Source organism: Sinohyriopsis cumingii, chromosome 1 (genome assembly GCF_028554795.1).
Source record: "Sinohyriopsis cumingii isolate HCF-2022 chromosome 1, ASM2855479v2, whole genome shotgun sequence".
NCBI classification, from domain to species: Eukaryota; Metazoa; Mollusca; class Bivalvia; order Unionida; family Unionidae; genus Sinohyriopsis; species Sinohyriopsis cumingii.
Window position 1 is genome coordinate 160,180,168 of NC_142961.1, and position 18,335 is coordinate 160,198,502.

The 18,335-nt window shown below is 33.2% G+C and overlaps 1 protein-coding gene across 1 annotated transcript in view; it reads right to left on the minus strand.

The window, feature by feature from the left end:
- LOC149808240 (lysosomal-trafficking regulator-like) overlaps positions 1–18,335 on the minus strand; it is a 250,120-nt gene that overhangs the window by 32,176 nt on the left and 199,609 nt on the right. The window contains exons 43-46 of the mRNA XM_089975328.1: positions 10,215–10,371; positions 8,812–8,952; positions 4,417–4,634; positions 543–707 (exon numbers count right to left, since the gene is read on the minus strand). Coding sequence (XP_089831454.1) covers positions 543–707; positions 4,417–4,634; positions 8,812–8,952; positions 10,215–10,371 — 681 coding nt within the window. The remainder of the gene's footprint in view (positions 1–542; positions 708–4,416; positions 4,635–8,811; positions 8,953–10,214; positions 10,372–18,335) is intronic.

Consider the following 18,335-nt stretch of genomic DNA (forward strand, 5'->3'; position numbering starts at 1 on the left):
AATTAACAATTATTATTGACATGATTGTAAAACGTGGATTCAGTCATTGAACAGCCTGGTTCCCTACCCCCCGGCTTTCTCGATCTCTAAGTGGATTTTTTCCATTTTGGAGGTCCCTCAGTAACTCGCACCCTTGCTTATAGTGCGGTCAATGTTTGTAGACCCCATTGTGTGCGAGTTATTAAGGGAAAGGTGTATATATATCCTTCTCATTAACTTCTAGCAGCCACTCTCCCGCAAATCAAAACCTTCTAAGTTGACAAATTTCAAGATTGTTATCATCTACTTTTCTTCTATTGTGGCACTGACTTTGCTTGTACAATATATACTGTCATAGGAGCGATACAAAAATTTCAGAAACAAAAACCAACGACAGCCATGTATGATGGCCAATTGGCATCACTGGTATAAATATGAGAGAGACTCAAATCAAGATGTCACCTGTTAAGTTCACTTTAATTCTGTTGAGCAGTTTTGGAGAAGACAAATAACAAGTTCATGGATGATGTAAAGATTCATGATAGATGGAACACTGATCCTACCCACTGTCCTCGCTGCCGTGTATCGGTTTCTGTCATCATATGTCGTGCAGGATGGGGAACCCTGAACAGCTGTTTTGGAGTCTGACCATATGTCTTCACCATAGTACGAATTGCCCTGCGTGTCACTTGATCCTCAATGTTGTTCACATCAATCCCAAAGTAGGTCTGGTTTCAGATTATAAATGTATAAATAAAAAGGATAACAATATAAATTATAGCATACTTTTGTCACAACTGTTACTGCAAGACACTAATTTGGACATAACATATCCCAAATTTAGCATAGGTTATGATGCATTTTCAAGAAATAACTGGAATTTTTAGTGCTTGTGACCTTTCCTTTCCAGAACCAGCTGAATCTCACCTGCTTGCTTTAGCACATTTTTTAAAAAAAAAAACGCCGAACTGAATCATCATTTTATTTCTTGTTTAGGCTTTAATACTATTTATGCAAGTAACAATTCTTCACTCCTTTAACAAACCTCCAGGAAAAATCAGCAAAAATATGAAATGCTACCTATTATAGATGACACAAGTTGCGACACTGATGTACAGCTTGAAAATTTGGCAGCATGTTCTCTAGTGTGGTCTGACTGGAGTGACATGTGATGCAATTGGTGACAAAATTTATGTAACTGGGACTGAAATCCATATTGCAAAAATCAATTTTAAAGTATATGGACATTTTTAGACTAGGTCAACCTAACGGTGTGAACCAGTACAAACTGGACTGAATGTCACGCTTTGTGAAGTCATAATGAAAGCTGTGTGGTGAAAACTATTTGTACTACTCTGTGATGTGATTTGATAGACCCAACATTCTCTTTTTTTGATCCAGTTTGGTACCTGACATTATAAAAGTCCATAGTGATCAATCATTTTCATCTGGAAGTTTTTTAAGGTGCAGAGCATTCAACAATCAGAAATGAATAAACTAGTTAAACTATACTAGAATTAACTTTTAGAAACAAGAAGCATTTAATAAGAGTAAATACGCCAATATAGCATCAACGTAGATTATAGTGATAAATGAACTGGTTGGACATTCTTCAAAGAGTTCAGTTAGGTCTAATCAGCTCCGAAGAATGTTCAGGAGCTAATCATTTATTACTCCTAATTAATTCAGAATATTTCTTTGAGTATTTGGGCTTTTATTGCCAGAGTAACTATATATAAAGGTATTATTGTAATGTCATTATTGTCACTATAAATAAAAGGTATTTTATAGTATAATTATAGCCATTATACATAAAAGGTATTACTGTAGTGTCATATTGTTATTGCTATAAATAAATTATTGTAATGTCATTATTGTCACTATAAATAAAAGGTATTTTTCAAGTGTAATTATAGCCATTATACATAAAAGATATTAATGTAGTGTCATATTGTTTTTGTTATAAATAAAAGACATTATTGTAATGTCATTATTGTCACTATAAATAAAAGGTATTTTTATAGTGTAGTTATAGCCAGTATACATAAAAGGTATTACTGTAGTGTCATATTATTTTCACTATAAATAAAAGACATTATTGTAATGTCATTATTGTCACTATAAATAAAAAGTATTTTTATAGTGTAGTTATAGCCAGTATACATAAAAGGTATTAATGTAGTGTCATATTGTTTTCACTATAAAAAAGACACTATTGTAATGTCATTATTGTCACTATAAATAAAAGGTATTTCTGAAGTGTAATCATAGCCATTATACATAAAAGGTATTAATGTAGTGTCATATTGTTTTCACTATAAATAAAAGACATTATTATAATGACTTTATTGTCACTATAAATGTATTATTGTAGTGTCATACTGTTTACAATATAAATAAAAGATATTATTGTAATGTCTTTATTATTTCTATAAATATAATGTATTACTGTAGTATTATATTGTTGTCACTATAAATAATAGGCATTATTGTAGTGTCATTATTGTCACTATAAATATAATGTATTACTATAGTGTCATTGTTTTCACTATAAATAAAAGACATTATTGTAATGTCATTATTGTCACTATGAATATAAGGTATTATTGTAGTGTCATTATTGTCACAATACAATAAAGGTATTCTTGTAGTGTTATTATTGTCACTATGAATATAAGGTATTATTGTAGTGTCATTATTGTCACAATACAATAAAGGTATTATTGTAGTGTTATTATTGTCACTATGAATATAAGGTATTATTGTAGTGTTATTATTGTCACTATAAATAATAATTATTGTAGTGTTATTATTGTCACTATGAATATAAAGTATTATTGTAGTGTCATTACTGTCATGATACATAAAAGGTATTATTGTAGTGTCATTATTATCACTATAAATATAAGATATTATTGTAGTGTTATTATTGTCACTATAAATATAAGGTATTATTGTAGTGTTATTATTGTCACTATGAATATAAGATATTACTGTCGTGTAATTATTGTCACAATACATAAAAGGTATTACTGACTGTAGTGTCATTATTGTCATGATACATAAAAGGTATTATTGTAGTGTTATTATTGTCAATATAAATATAAGGTATTACTGTAGTGTCACTATTGTCACAATACATAAAAGGTATTATTGTAGTATCATTATTGTCATGATACATAAAAAGTATTATTGTAGTGTTATTATTGTCACTGTAAACATAAGGTATTATAATTGTAGTATCATATTGTTTACACTATGAGTAAAAGACATTATTGTAATGTCAATTATAGTCACTATAAATTTTGTATCATTGTAGTGTTATATTGTTGTCACTATAAATAATAATTATTGTAGTGTCATTATTGTCACTATAAATATAAGGTATTATTGTAGTGTTATTATTGTCACTATAAATATAAGGTATTGTTGTAGCATTATTATTGTTAATATAAATATATGGTATTACTGTCATGTTATTATTGTCACTATGAACATAAAGTAATACTGTAGTGTCATTATTGTCACGATACATAAAAGGTATTATTGTAGTGTCATGATTGTCACTATAAATATAAGGTATTATTGTAGTGTTATTATTGTCACTATAAATATAAAGTATTATCATAGTGCTATTATTGTCACTATGAATATAAAGTTTTATTTTAGTGCCATTATTGGCACTATAAATATAAGGTATTATTATAGTGTTATTATTGTCACTATGAATATAAAGTTTTATTGTAGTGCCATTATTGTCACTATAAATATAAGGTATTACTGTAGTGTCATTATTGTCACAATACATAAAAGGTATTATTGTAGTGTTATTATTGGCACTATAAATATAAGGTATTATTATAGTGTTATTATTGTCACTATGAATATAAAGTATTATCATAGTGCTATTATTGTCATTATAAATATAAGGTATTACTGTAGTGTCATTATTGTCACAATACATAAAAGGTATTATTGTAGTATCATTATTGTCACTATAAATATATGGTATTATTGTAGTGTCATTGTTGTTGTTGTAGGGTTTAACACCATTTTTCAGCACATGATAGGCTTTACATGGCAGCCAGTATTAATGGTGGAGGAAGAGCCCAGGAAAACCCAGGAAAGAACCACCGACCCACAAGAAGCTACTGGCAAGCTTTCTCACATACCCACGTTGGCTGAATCCGAGACTCGAAAACACGCAGACAGAGGTGAGATGGTAGCGATCAGTAATGGACAGCGCTTTTAGATCACTCGGGGCCCCTTATTGTAGTGTCATTTTTGTCACAATACATAAAAGGTATTATTATAGTATCTTATATTGTCATGATACATAAAAAGTATTATTGTAGTGTCATTATTGTCACTATAAATATAATGTATTATTGTAGTGTCATATTATGACCTAGGTGAAAAAAAGGTATCTGAACTCACAGCTGGATGAAAGACATTAATGGCTTTCACTGCATTTTCCCCCTGCTGCTTGTACCCAAACACCAGATCAATCCAGTTTTGAATGTTCTGTGAGATGAAATCTGACTCCAGTGCTTGATGATGGATGAGAATAAACAGACGAGGATTGTTTTTACACCAAGGGGGCAAAGATACATCCCATACTATGTCTCCAGTTTGTCTCTTGCCTAAGTCAAAGCCTGCAAATAAACATTTATAAATGAACAGACTTTGCACATCGGTTGAATTATTATAAACAGAAAGAATGAATCTAAAGTATATATGCACAGAATGATACTGACCAAACCCTGCATGCTTTGTAAAAGGATGTTCGGAGATGGCCACCCCAGCAAGTAATGTTGGCATCTGTAAAGAGATGGCCACCCCAGCAAGTAATGTTGGCATCTGTCCAGAGATGGCCACCCCAGCAAGTAATGTTGGCATCTGTCCGGAGATGGCCACCCGAGCAAGTAATGTTGGCATCTGTCCGGAGATGGCCACCCCAGCAAGTAATGTTAACATCTGTCCAGATCATGATTTCTAGTAGTTGAAACCCGCAAGAGATGCCATCTTTAAGCCAAGAAAGTCCCCCCCATCATGCAATGAGAAACTTTGAGCATTTGGTCTAGCAAGGTTACAGCTGCCACAAAGATAGAAGGATCATCTAGTGACCTCTGAAGGTAAAGCAGCCCAAAACAGATAGGTCAGTAACCTCAATGAAAAGACCCAGGAGGATAAGAAATTCAAAGGCTTAAAACCAATTCTCCTTGCACATGGAGGACACTGCTGAGATTAAAGAGGTTTCAAACTTAATGGCCAGATAAATGAAGCCGAAGCAAAGCATGAACAAAACAAGGAATTGCATGTCTTGGTCCAAATATTGCTAACAGTGTGCTTTTTGAGACTGTCATCCTAGTAATGTGATGTTCCCAATGAAAACAAATTCATGACTTCATGAACAATCAAGAACTGTTCAAGAACGTTCTTGAAATGTTCATGATCAGTTCATCATTTGAGTTCATGAACAAATATTCATGAAAGTTCCTCAACTAAGCTCATGAACACACTGATGAACTTTTATGAACTATTATAATATCTCTGAAGTTCCTGAAATGTCATGAACTTGGTTCATGAACAATTCAAGTACTTTGATGCACCACCAAGATATTTCCTAAAATGTATATGAAATTTCTATATCATTATATTCATAAAATTCTCATGAAAATTCATCATACAAACTTCTCACAAAATTAGTGAAATATAAATAAAGGTGAATATTTCTTTTTAATTAAATGATACGATATTGTATAATGGTTCATAGAGATCTTTTATACAATACTTGTGTAATTAACCCGAGTAGTTCTGGATAAATGTGGGAAAATATTTTCTGGCCAGCATAAACAAAATGTATTTGCTATAAAATCTTTCAGTGACTGTTCTAAAATTTTTGTCCACTACTGTCATAAACTGCATATCCTACTGACTTAGTCACTGGTTGCCAATTTGCCATAAAAACTGAAATATGTAAACAATGATTATCCTGACTGGATGACTGTGAAAGAAGATGTGATATGATTGGTTAATATACACACGAGATTTCAGCAGCTGAGCCTCCTTTTTCCCACAAACGAAAGAGCACGCAAGTGGTTCTGCAACAAGCAAAAACCTCAAAACAAAAACTGTGGACTCCCATGGAATGGACAGATGAGAATATTTTCCATATAATTTTTTTAAAAAGTAAGTAGAAGTGCAGAGAAGCGATTATGAAGAATATGAAGGAAATGATTAGGTGGAAAAGCGTGGAAGCTGTATGGATATTTTATTGGTTTTTCTATGTCATCATGTTAGTTTTAACCAAACTTATGATTCATCATTTTGTTCAGACCTAATTTAAACTTGCTCTTTGAATTTTTTAAAATCACTAAACATTATCATACCCCCCATTTTAATCTCAATACCAGACATGGTACTGAATCTGCAAAAAGGAACTGAGATGTTCTGATGCAGTTGTTGTTGTTGTTGTGGGGTTTAACACCAATTTTCAGGACAAGATAGGCTATACATGGTGGCCAGTACTAATGGTTAAGGAAGCACCTGGGAAAACCCCGGAAAGAACCACCGACCCCCCGAGAAGCTACTGGCAAGCTTTCTCAGATACCCACAAAGGCCGAACCCAAGACTCGAACCCACGCGGACAGAGGTGAGATGGCACTGATGCGTAACAGTGAGCACTTTAGTCCACTCGGCCACTCGGAGCCCTCCTGTTCTTAAGTAATTTGGTAATTTAAAACAAAAAAAAACCTAAAATAGTTCATGTGTCACATAGTACACAATACAGGTGCAAATAACATAGTGATGAAACCAGAAGCAGCTATACGCAACATGCAGAGTCAGAGTGGATGCATTAGTGACATACTAAGGGCCTATACCACACAAGTCTTACGTTTTATCAATAGAAAATGGCAAAACTTTTTGAAGGCATGAAATAACCATTATCTGTACTAAAAAAATAATATATATATATATATATATATATATATATATATATATATATATATATATATATATATATATACATACAAACACACAGAAAAAGTTTAGTGTAACGATGCTGTCAAAAGTTTTTGTCATATTTCATTGATTAAAACATCCGACTCCTGTGACTATACCTATGGCTAGGCAGCTTCAGTTAAAATGCAACTAGTGACAAAATTCTCCGATAATATAAATGCTCAGTAAGTTGTGTATTAAGTGTACGGGATTAAATCATTTTGAGTTGGATCATAATTGATCCAGTAAATAAAGTGGGGTACAATAATAATGTGCTAAAAGCTGAAGATAATGTTGATCACAGGTTATCTGTAATTAACTAATTTTATCTTTCTTTCAGATCAGACAGCAGAAAAGTAAAATTATTAGAGGATGAAGTTTGTAGGTTAAGGAGGAAAATTTGAAAACTGGAGGATCCTATGGCCAAGATGGAAGAGACATTAAATTGTGACTGCTGCAGCAATGGTAATGATCCAAACAGTAATTGGATGGAACAGCTTAAGTTGCAGATGCAGACATTCAGTAGTGACAATGGACAGGATTTGATTAAATTATAGGCCCTGAACATCTTCACAAAAGAGTTATCAGACAGGTCAGTCTCTGGGAAATAGATTGGTCAAGTCAGGAGAAACCCCAGTGGAAAGACAGCCTCTTGAAGTTAGAGTCATCATTGCAAAACAAAGGGTCAACAGATGTCAGAATTCCATATGAGACCATTGACAGAGCAAGTGGAGGTAGACAGACCTCTGGAAACAGAAGTCAGAAGACTTCTATGGTGGATGCAAAGAAGACTTAATCTTTCACAGGCACTGTCAGATCAAGAAGAGCAGACAGATCTCAAGACTGAATGTCTATGACATCAAAGATGTTTCATTAACAAAAAAACCTTCTACCATGGCAGTAATGACTGAGCTGGTGAAGCAGGTAGTCAAGAACAATGAACAAAGCTGGGACACATCTTAGGAATTGGTGATTTTTCTACCTGGAATGACTTGAGAATTTTGGAGACAGAGACAGATTTGGTAGCAATGCTGATGAAGTATACATGCTCTTCCCTGCGATGAAAACCTCAACATCTCAAACAGTGAAAAAGCACAAAACTGAGAATCTGCAAGGCATCTTGTGACAGAATGCTGACTAGGTGAAAGCAGAGTTTGTAACTAACAATAGATGGTATTTGGTGCCAATTGCTCTATCCAAGCAGAGAACCACTCTTGTCTGACTTCCTTCTCAGAAAGCAGAAATATTTTTAGAATTTTCATTCCTAAAACATGCCAAATGGTATGTATGGTCCACATCTTTTAAAGCTTGGGAGGGCTTAATTTGTGAGGCATGGACTGTTCTCAAAATATATTATGACTGGGTAATGTATTTGAAGAAACCTAATTTGTACTCAGTACTGATACTTTTCTGCAAAAAAGAGAAAAATGTCAAACCTTTAGAGTTTACTTTTGGCATAAGAAAACACAAAATTCAACTGAAACCTGTTTATTACTGGGATATTTCAATTCATTGTAAACACATCCTGATGTGAGTTTGTAAAACGATTATGCCTATCATGGTACCAGATTTATGAAATTTTTCAAATCTCTATTCCATACAAGTAAACATTTTTTTCTTCTAAACAGTAAATAAATAAAATTTTCATGAAAAACATAATCTTGTTACTTTTTCATGTTGTCCGCAAGTAAAAATGATACTATAAACTCCTATTATAACAATTTTCAAGGGACCCCTTCTATTACATACCTAGATACGTCCTGATATAATTTAATACATGATCAAGTAATGTGTGTTTGTATATAAAAGAATGTAAATTGTGTTCACCCTCTGAATTTCTAAAAAATTCAGGTAAGAAGAAGAATTCTGGGATTAGTTCTTTGACATCAGTGGTTGAGTCTGCGCTTGACAGTCTCCATGATGTATGCATACTGTGAAATGTCCTATCTGGAATGTCAAAACTGTGATCTGAAATAAAAAAAGAAAATAAATGTCACTAACAGAAAGGCCATTTGGTAGATTTTTTAAATGAAAAAAGCTCAAAGTCAAAATCTTTTGCATTCTGTTTGCATTCAATTGAATAAAGCTATTATATCAAGATCTTCCTATCTTTCAAAACTTGTCTGATTTGCATCCTATCGTGCTTTATTATAATGAATATATATGTAAAACACTGTCATAGCAGCATTCATTGTTTTTAAGCTTTTCAGGCCAAATATACAACTTACTCTCGACTTACATAATAGTTGCATTCCCAAGAGCAGTTGCATAACTCAAAATCATGTAATTCAACTCTTTTGGTTTCACTACCTTCAATGTTCATCGAAAAATCTGTAATTCAGTTAGCTTTAATATCCTTCATTGTAGCTGGTTACAAATCTGACATTTTTGTTGTACACAAAATAACTACATAATTTTTAGTATTTACAACAAAAGTTAAATAAAAAACAAATTCATACGAAACTGCTTTAACGTGAAATTCAGCTAATTTGACACATTTCTACGTTGGCAGATACCTGTACTTCTGTCTTTTGATTTTTGTGGATACTGAATATGCATACACTACAAAACTCCAATTTATCAATATAGCTTCTCTCCCAAAATCGATGCAGTACTCTCCCATTATAATGCTGTTCTTGGAAGCCATGCCACTTCATAGTGAGATCTAATTTTACTACCATCTAATGAAATTGGATCCATTACCATACCTGCTAACAGGAACTGTGTTGTAATGAAAGACCTTCTAACAGGAAATTTGTTATAATGAAGGGCCTCATAATAAGATCTGTGTTATAATAAAGGGCTTTATTACAGGAACTGTGTTATAATGAAGGGCCTTATTACAGGAACTGTGTTATAATGAAGGGCCTTATTACAGGAACTGTGTTATAATGAAAGATCTTCTGACAGGAAATGTGTCATAATGAAGGGCCTTATAATAGAAACTATGTTATAATGAAGGGCCTTGTAACAGGTACTGTTACAATGAAAGACGTTAAAACTAGAACTGTGTTATAATGAAGGCTTTAAAACTAGAACCATTATAATGAAAGGCCTTGTAACAGGAACTGTGCTACAATGGAGGGCCTTATAACAGGAACTGTGTTAAAATGAAAGGCCTTAAAACTAACTGTATTATAATGAAGGGGCCTGTAGTGAGGAGTACTGTATCTTATGAGCATTCTAATAAAAGTGTGTTTGTGGAGTGTCATTAATATATTTTATTCTACCTTGGAAATTGAGGAACATCTTGGTGAATGGTGGCAGCCTGACAAGGTAGTGGAGAACAGTTCCACTGTTAGAGTAATGGCTGCCATAGTGATATGGTGCCACTTGGAGGCTGTTTGGCTCCTCTGGATTACGCCTCTCATATTCCTGCTGAAGAATCTGAAAACAAAATTCTCTATTACAGTGTAAGCAATCATTAATTTCTCTTTTTTTGTTTCTTTTTCTCAAATTCTATCAAAATTTATTTTTTCTCAAAAAAAAAACTTATTTCGACTTTTATGCCATGAAATGAAATGGAATCTTAACACAGCAAATATAACTGTGGTTTTGTATCTCTTTAGTACACTTGATGGAGAGTAGTTCTGTTTTGTGATGTTTTTCTGACAAAGTATTTAAAACCAGTCTTTGTTAGTTATGACAAAACTTGGGCACTGCTCCCTTCACATGATACTGAAAAAACCATGTACTGATTAAAATGTCCTTGCCCTAGGGGAAATAGCTCTTTCACAGCATGTCTAAGGACTGAAGGGAAAGTAAAATTCCATCTTTAATCTTAGAAACTTTTAAAAGATTATAGCTGTTCACATTTCACTTGGTTTATATTATGTATCCCAGAACATCCACCTAACATGGTTAACTTATAACTTATATTTATGCACGAAGCATTTATTGTAGCCTGCTAATTTTTGACACCCTTTGGGTGAAATGATACCCTTCTAACAAAACATAAAAATCTTGTTAAAACTAAAAAGGTTCGGACTGCAGACACAATTTGCATTGTACAATAGTGCTGAGTGACTAATACTGTCATACTATGCTCTCATCTTAACCAATACACTTGTAATTTGAAATGTGTAGAAGCAAATTCCGTGAGTTTTTGTCTCATGCTTACTGTATGGATGTCACTACAAGCACACAATGATGAAATCTGGCTGTGAACCTTGTAACAGAATTGTAGAATTACCAAATGAGTAAAAGTGTGGAAGTCGTGAAGTAACTGATCAGTGATCGACCCTGAAGATAAAACCTCAACTCTTATAACAAGATGATCTAACAAACTGAGAACTAGTGCATCGTTGTTAATCCCTGAATCTCAAATAGATTTTAAGATACAGAGCAGAAACAACAGCAATCATGAAATATGTACCTGTGGCCATGACCCTGAAGACAGGACCAAATGTGGTCATTTAGTAACAATGAAAAAACCCTCCAAATTTCACTAATTTTATCTTAAGCAGCTCCTAAATTACATGGCAGAAAGGAAAATAATATTAAAACCTAAAATATTTGGTACATGCCCCCCCCCCATGGTACATTTCATCAAATGAAAATTAAAGTATGAGGAAAACATCAAATATTGATTTTGACCTTAAAGCAGACTCCCAGGTAACTATGTGACACACCTGCTGCTGTTGATGCATTCCAAACATTTTCTCTTCATATTAAATGGCTTTAAAGTTATTGAGGAAACAAAAGTGTAATATTAAATTTAAATTACTGACAATCACCTGAATACTGCAGCACAAATAAGACAGATGAGCCACTACCTAATGATAATGTACAAGTATACCAAGTTTCATTGACAAAGCTGAAAGGGTTCAAATGGTATCTAATGATAATGTACAAATAGACCAAGTTTCATTGATAAAGCTGAAAGGGTTCAAATGGTATCTAATGATAATGTACAAGTATACCAAGTTTCATTGACAAAGCTGAAAGGGTTCAAATGGTATCTAACGATAATGTATAAATAGACCAAGTTTCATTGATAAAGCTGGAAGGGTTCAAATGGTATCTAATGATAATGTACAAACAGACCAAGTTTCGTTGATAAAACTGAAAGGGTTCAAATGGTATCTAACGATAATGTATAAATAGACCAAGTTTCATTGATAAAGCTGAAAGGGTTCAAATGGTATCTAACGATAATGTATAAATAGACCAAGTTTCATTGATAAAGCTGAAAGGGTTCAAATGGTATCTAATGATAATGTACAAATAGACCAAGTTTCATTGACAAAGCTGAAAGGGTTCAAATGGTATCTAATGATAATGTACAAACAGACCAAGTTTCATTGATAAAGCTGAAAAGGTTCAAATGGTATCTAATGATAATGTACAAATAGACCAAGTTTCGTTGATAAAGCTGAAAGGGTTCAAATGGTATCTAACGATAATGTATAAATAGACCAAGTTTCATTGATAAAGCTGAAAGGGTTCAGATGGTATCTAATGATAATGTATAAATAGACCAAGTTTCATTGATAAAGCTGAAAGGGTTCAGATGGTATCTAATGATAATGTACAAATATACCAAGTTTCGTTGATAAAACTGAAAGGGTTCAGATGGTATCTAATGATAATGTACAAATAGACCAAGTTTCGTTGATAAAGCTGAAAGGGTTCAAATGGTATCTAATGATAATGTACAAACAGACCAAGTTTCATTGATAAAGCTGAAAGGGTTCAAATGGTATCTAATGATAATGTACAAACAGACCAAGTTTCATTGATAAAGCTGAAAGCGTTCAAATGGTATCTAATGATAATGTACAAATAGACCAAGTTTCATTGATAAAGCTGAAAGGGTTCAAATGGTATCTAATGATAATGTACAAACAGACCAAGTTTCATTGATAAAGCTGAAAGGGTTCAAATGGTATCTAATGATAATGTACAAATAGACCAAGTTTCATTGATAAAGCTGAAAGGGTTCAAATGGTATCTAATGATAATGTACAAACAGACCAAGTTTCATTGATAAAGCTGAAAGGGTTCAAATGGTATCTAATGATAATGTACAAACAGACCAAGTTTCATTGATAAAGCTGAAAGCGTTCAAATGGTATCTAATGATAATGTACAAACAGACCAAGTTTCATTGATAAAACTGAAAGGGTTCAAATGGTATCTAATGATAATGTACAAGAATACCAAGTTTCATTGATAAAGCTGAAAGGGTTCAAATGGTATCTAACGATAATGTATAAATAGACCAAGTTTCATTGATAAAGCTGGAAGGGTTCAAATGGTATCTAATGATAATGTACAAACAGACCAAGTTTCGTTGATAAAACTGAAAGGGTTCAAATGGTATCTAACGATAATGTATAAATAGACCAAGTTTCATTGATAAAGCTGAAAGGGTTCAAATGGTATCTAACGATAATGTATAAATAGACCAAGTTTCATTGATAAAGCTGAAAGGGTTCAAATGGTATCTAATGATAATGTACAAATAGACCAAGTTTCATTGACAAAGCTGAAAGGGTTCAAATGGTATCTAATGATAATGTACAAACAGACCAAGTTTCATTGATAAAGCTGAAAAGGTTCAAATGGTATCTAATGATAATGTACAAATAGACCAAGTTTCGTTGATAAAGCTGAAAGGGTTCAAATGGTATCTAACGATAATGTATAAATAGACCAAGTTTCATTGATAAAGCTGAAAGGGTTCAGATGGTATCTAATGATAATGTATAAATAGACCAAGTTTCATTGATAAAGCTGAAAGGGTTCAGATGGTATCTAATGATAATGTACAAATATACCAAGTTTCGTTGATAAAACTGAAAGGGTTCAGATGGTATCTAATGATAATGTACAAATAGACCAAGTTTCGTTGATAAAGCTGAAAGGGTTCAAATGGTATCTAATGATAATGTACAAATAGACCAAGTTTCATTGATAAAGCTGAAAGGGTTCAAATGGTACTGAGCCTCTGTAAATGATAATGTTATGTCAAACTTAAAATATTCATCTATCAGTCTCAAATTGCTTGAAAGTTAGTGTGGAATGAAAGAAGTAAAACTTATAATTTTCAGTCATGCCTTCACATTGAAGACTGGACCCTTGTTGTGGCACATGACACATCTTTTAATGATGATGAACAAACAAACCAAATTTCATCCAAATGTCTTTAAAGTTATAGAATGGGAAGGAAAAAGTGAGGGAAAGCTTGTAATACCGAATTTTGCATTGCCCTGAAAATAGCACCCCCAATGTAGAAGACAGCACAATTTCAAATGATGATGTACAAAAACACCACATTTCATTCCTAAGTTACAGAGCAAAAAGTGTGATGGAAAACTTTATTTACTGGGCTGTTATTTTGGCCATGAAGACTCTAATGAGGTGTGTGACACACCTTTTAATGCTGCTGAATGAGTACACAAAGTGTCATCTCTTAAACTCAAATGGCTTCAAAGGTATTGCGTGGAAACAAAAGTGTGATGACAAATGGACAGACGGGTGGAATTGCTGATGCTATGTGTCCTCCACTTTTTGTAAAATGGAAGGAAACAAAAGTAGGAAATGGTATGACTGGTTAGGCTCCCCCCTAAAAAAAAATGTTTTCTATTGCACTTGTTTTAAAATCTGGGTAGGCAGGTCTTTGATATATATATATATATATATATATATATATATATATATATATATATATATATATATATATATATATATATATATATATATATATATATATTTTTTTTTTTTTTCTTCTCTTCTACCATGGGTAGAAAAAACGCATTATTAAAAAGTATTATCAATGTGATTGTAAAATGAGGATTCAGTCAATAAATAGCTCAGTTCCCTAATGCTGCTTCCCCCCAAAACAGTTTTCTCGATGTCAAAGCAAGTTTTTTCAATTTTTGGAGGGCCCTTGGTAACTCGTGCCTCCCTTACAGTGCAGCCTATGTTTGTGGACACTGTTGTGTGCGAGTTATTGAGGGAAAGGTGTACTGTGTTTATACTATTTAATATATACTTATTTCTATATATATATATGTATCTTCATTGATCTTTTATCAAGGCATTGGCTGTTAAATGAATCTACCCTTTATTATGAATGCTGAACATTGCAATTTTCAACCAACAGCTGGCCTTTTCTTTCATATCCGTATCCCCATTTACCTACTGACTGTTAAATTGATCGCACATATGGGTTCCTTCTACCAATTCAGGCCTTGACTAGAATTACATGGACAGTAAATCTGGTTTCAACAAAATCTCAAGGCATATTTGATTAGCATGTAGTAACTGGGCATATCCAGTTGGTTTCCTGTGGGAATATGATAATGGGATAACAGGACTGAACTGATTGTTCTGAGGTGTTACTTGAGAATGGAAATAGCCTGTCCCTGAAAATAGCAGTGCCTTGGTACATGAGGGAGACACAATCATGATGTAATTAATACAATGAATACAATCACCATCTAACATCTCTATTTAATTAGACATAATGCAATGCCATAACGGCAAAAAAATACTGCTCAGAATATTTATGATCAACATTAATGTTTCACCATCTTTCTCCCACACTCTCTCCTTCTCAAACAATAACATATATTTCACTTCTAACAACAAATCTTTACAAGTTCTTTCAACTGTAATTATATTCATGAGGTTAATGTTGTTGTAAGACTACAAGCTGCATGTGTAATTATATTCATGAGGTTAATGTTGTTGTAAGACTACAAGCACCACATGTAATTATATTCATGAGGTTAATGTTGTTGTAGGACTACAAGCACCACATGTAATTATATTCATGAGGTTAATGTTGTTGTAAGACTACAAGCACCACATGTAATTATATTCATGAGGTTAATGTTGTTGTAAGACTACAAGCACCACATGTAATTATATTCATGAGGTTAATGTTGTTGTAGGACTACAAGCACCACATGTAATTATATTCATGAGGTTAATGTTGTTGTAAGACTACAAGCACCACATGTAATTATATTCATAAGGTTAATGTTGTTGTAAGACTACAAGCACCACATGTAATTATATTCATGAGGTTAATGTTGTTGTAGGACTACAAGCACCACATGTAATTATATTCATGAGGTTAATCTTGCTGTAGGACTACAAGTACCACATGTAATTATATTCATGAGGTTAATGTTGTTGTAAGACTACAAGCACCACATGTAATTATATTCATGAGGTTAATGTTGTTGTAGGACTACAAGCACCACATGTAATTATATTCATGAGGTTAATGTTGTTGTAAGACTACAAGCACCACATGTAATTATATTCATGAGGTTAATGTTGTTGTAGGACTACAAGCACCACATGTAATTATATTCATGAGGTTAATGTTGTTGTAAGACTACAAGCACCACATGTAATTATATTCATAAGGTTAATGTTGTTGTAAGACTACAAGCACCACATGTAATTATATTCATGAGGTTAATGTTGTTGTAGGACTACAAGCACCACATGTAATTATATTCATGAGGTTAATCTTGCTGTAGGACTACAAGTACCACATGTAATTATATTCATGAGGTTAATGTTGTTGTAAGACTACAAGCACCACATGTAATTATATTCATGAGGTTAATGTTGTTGTAGGACTACAAGCACCACATGTAATTATATTCATGAGGTTAATGTTGTTGTAAGACTACAAGCACCACATGTAATTATATTCATGAGGTTAATGTTGTTGTAGGACTACAAGCACCACATGTAATTATATTCATGAGGTTAATGTTGTTGTAGGACTACAAGCACCACATGTAATTATATTCATGAGGTTAATGTTGTTGTAAGACTACAAGCACCACATGTAATTATATTCATGAGGTTAATGTTGTTGTAAGACTACAAGCACCACATGTAATTATATTCATGAGGTTAATGTTGTTGTAAGACTACAAGCACCACATGTAATTATATTCATGAGGTTAATGTTGTTGTAGGACTACAAGCACCACATGTAATTATATTCATGAGGTTAATCTTGCTGTAGGACTACAAGCACCACATGTAATTATATTCATGAGGTTAATGTTGTTGTAGGACTACAAGCACCACATGTAATTATATTCATGAGGTTAATCTTGCTGTAGGATTACAAGCACCACATGTAATTATATTCATGAGGTTAATGTTACTGTAGGACTACAAGCACCACATGTAATTATATTCATGAGGTTAATGTTGCTGTAGGACTACAAGCTGCACATGTAATTATATTCATGAGGCTAATGTTACTGTAGGACTACAAGCACCACATGTAATTATATTCATGAGGTTAATGTTACTGTAGGACTACAAGCACCACATGTAATTATATTCATGAGGCTAATGTTACTGTAGGACTACAAGCACCACATGTAATTATATTCATGAGGTTAATGTTACTGTAGGACTACAAGCACCACATGTAATTATATTCATGAGGTTAATGTTGTTGTAGGACTACAAGCTGCACATGACTTCAGCCATCTTAATCGCCTGAAATATCTGTCTGCAATAGAGACGTTTCTGAACAGAGAAAGTATCTGTCTGCAATACGGAGGCTCTGATAATAAATAATCATTGTTGATGGCTTACTGGTATTACTCAAAAACACAAATGGAATATAGGTTATAGAGCACAATGAGACAACAGTTGTACTGGACTTGTCATTTTAACATTAGTATGGGTTTGTACTGGCCTTCTCCTTTTAACATTTGTATGGGTTTGTACTGGCCTTCTCCTTTTAACATTTGTATGGGTTTGTACTGGCCTTTTCCATTTAGCATTAGTATGGGTTGGTACTGGCCTTTTCCTTTTAACATTAGTATGGGTTTGTACTGGCCTTTTCCTTTAAACATTAGTATGGGTTTGTACTGGCTTTTTCCTTTTAACATTAGTATGGGTTTGTACTGGCTTTTTCCTTTTAACATTAGTATGGGTTGGTACTGGCCTTTTCCTTTTAACTTTAGTATGGGTTGGTACTGGCCTTTTCCTTTTAACATTAGTATGGGTTTGTACTGGCCTTTTCCTTTTAGCATTAGCATGGGTTGGTACTGGCTTTTTCCATTTAACATTAGTATGGGTTGGTACTGGCCTTTTCCATTTAGCATTAGTATGGGTTTCTACTGGCCTTTTCCATTTAACATTAGTATGGGTTTGTACTGGCTTCTCCTTTTAACTTTAGTATGGGTTTGTAATGGCCTTTTCCTTTTAACATTTGTATGGGTTTGTACTGGCCTTTTCCATTTAGCATTTGTATGGGTTTGTACTGGACTTCTCCTTTTAACATTTGTATGGGTTTGTACTGGCCTTTTCCATTTAGCATTAGTATGGGTTTGTACTGGCCTTTTCCATTT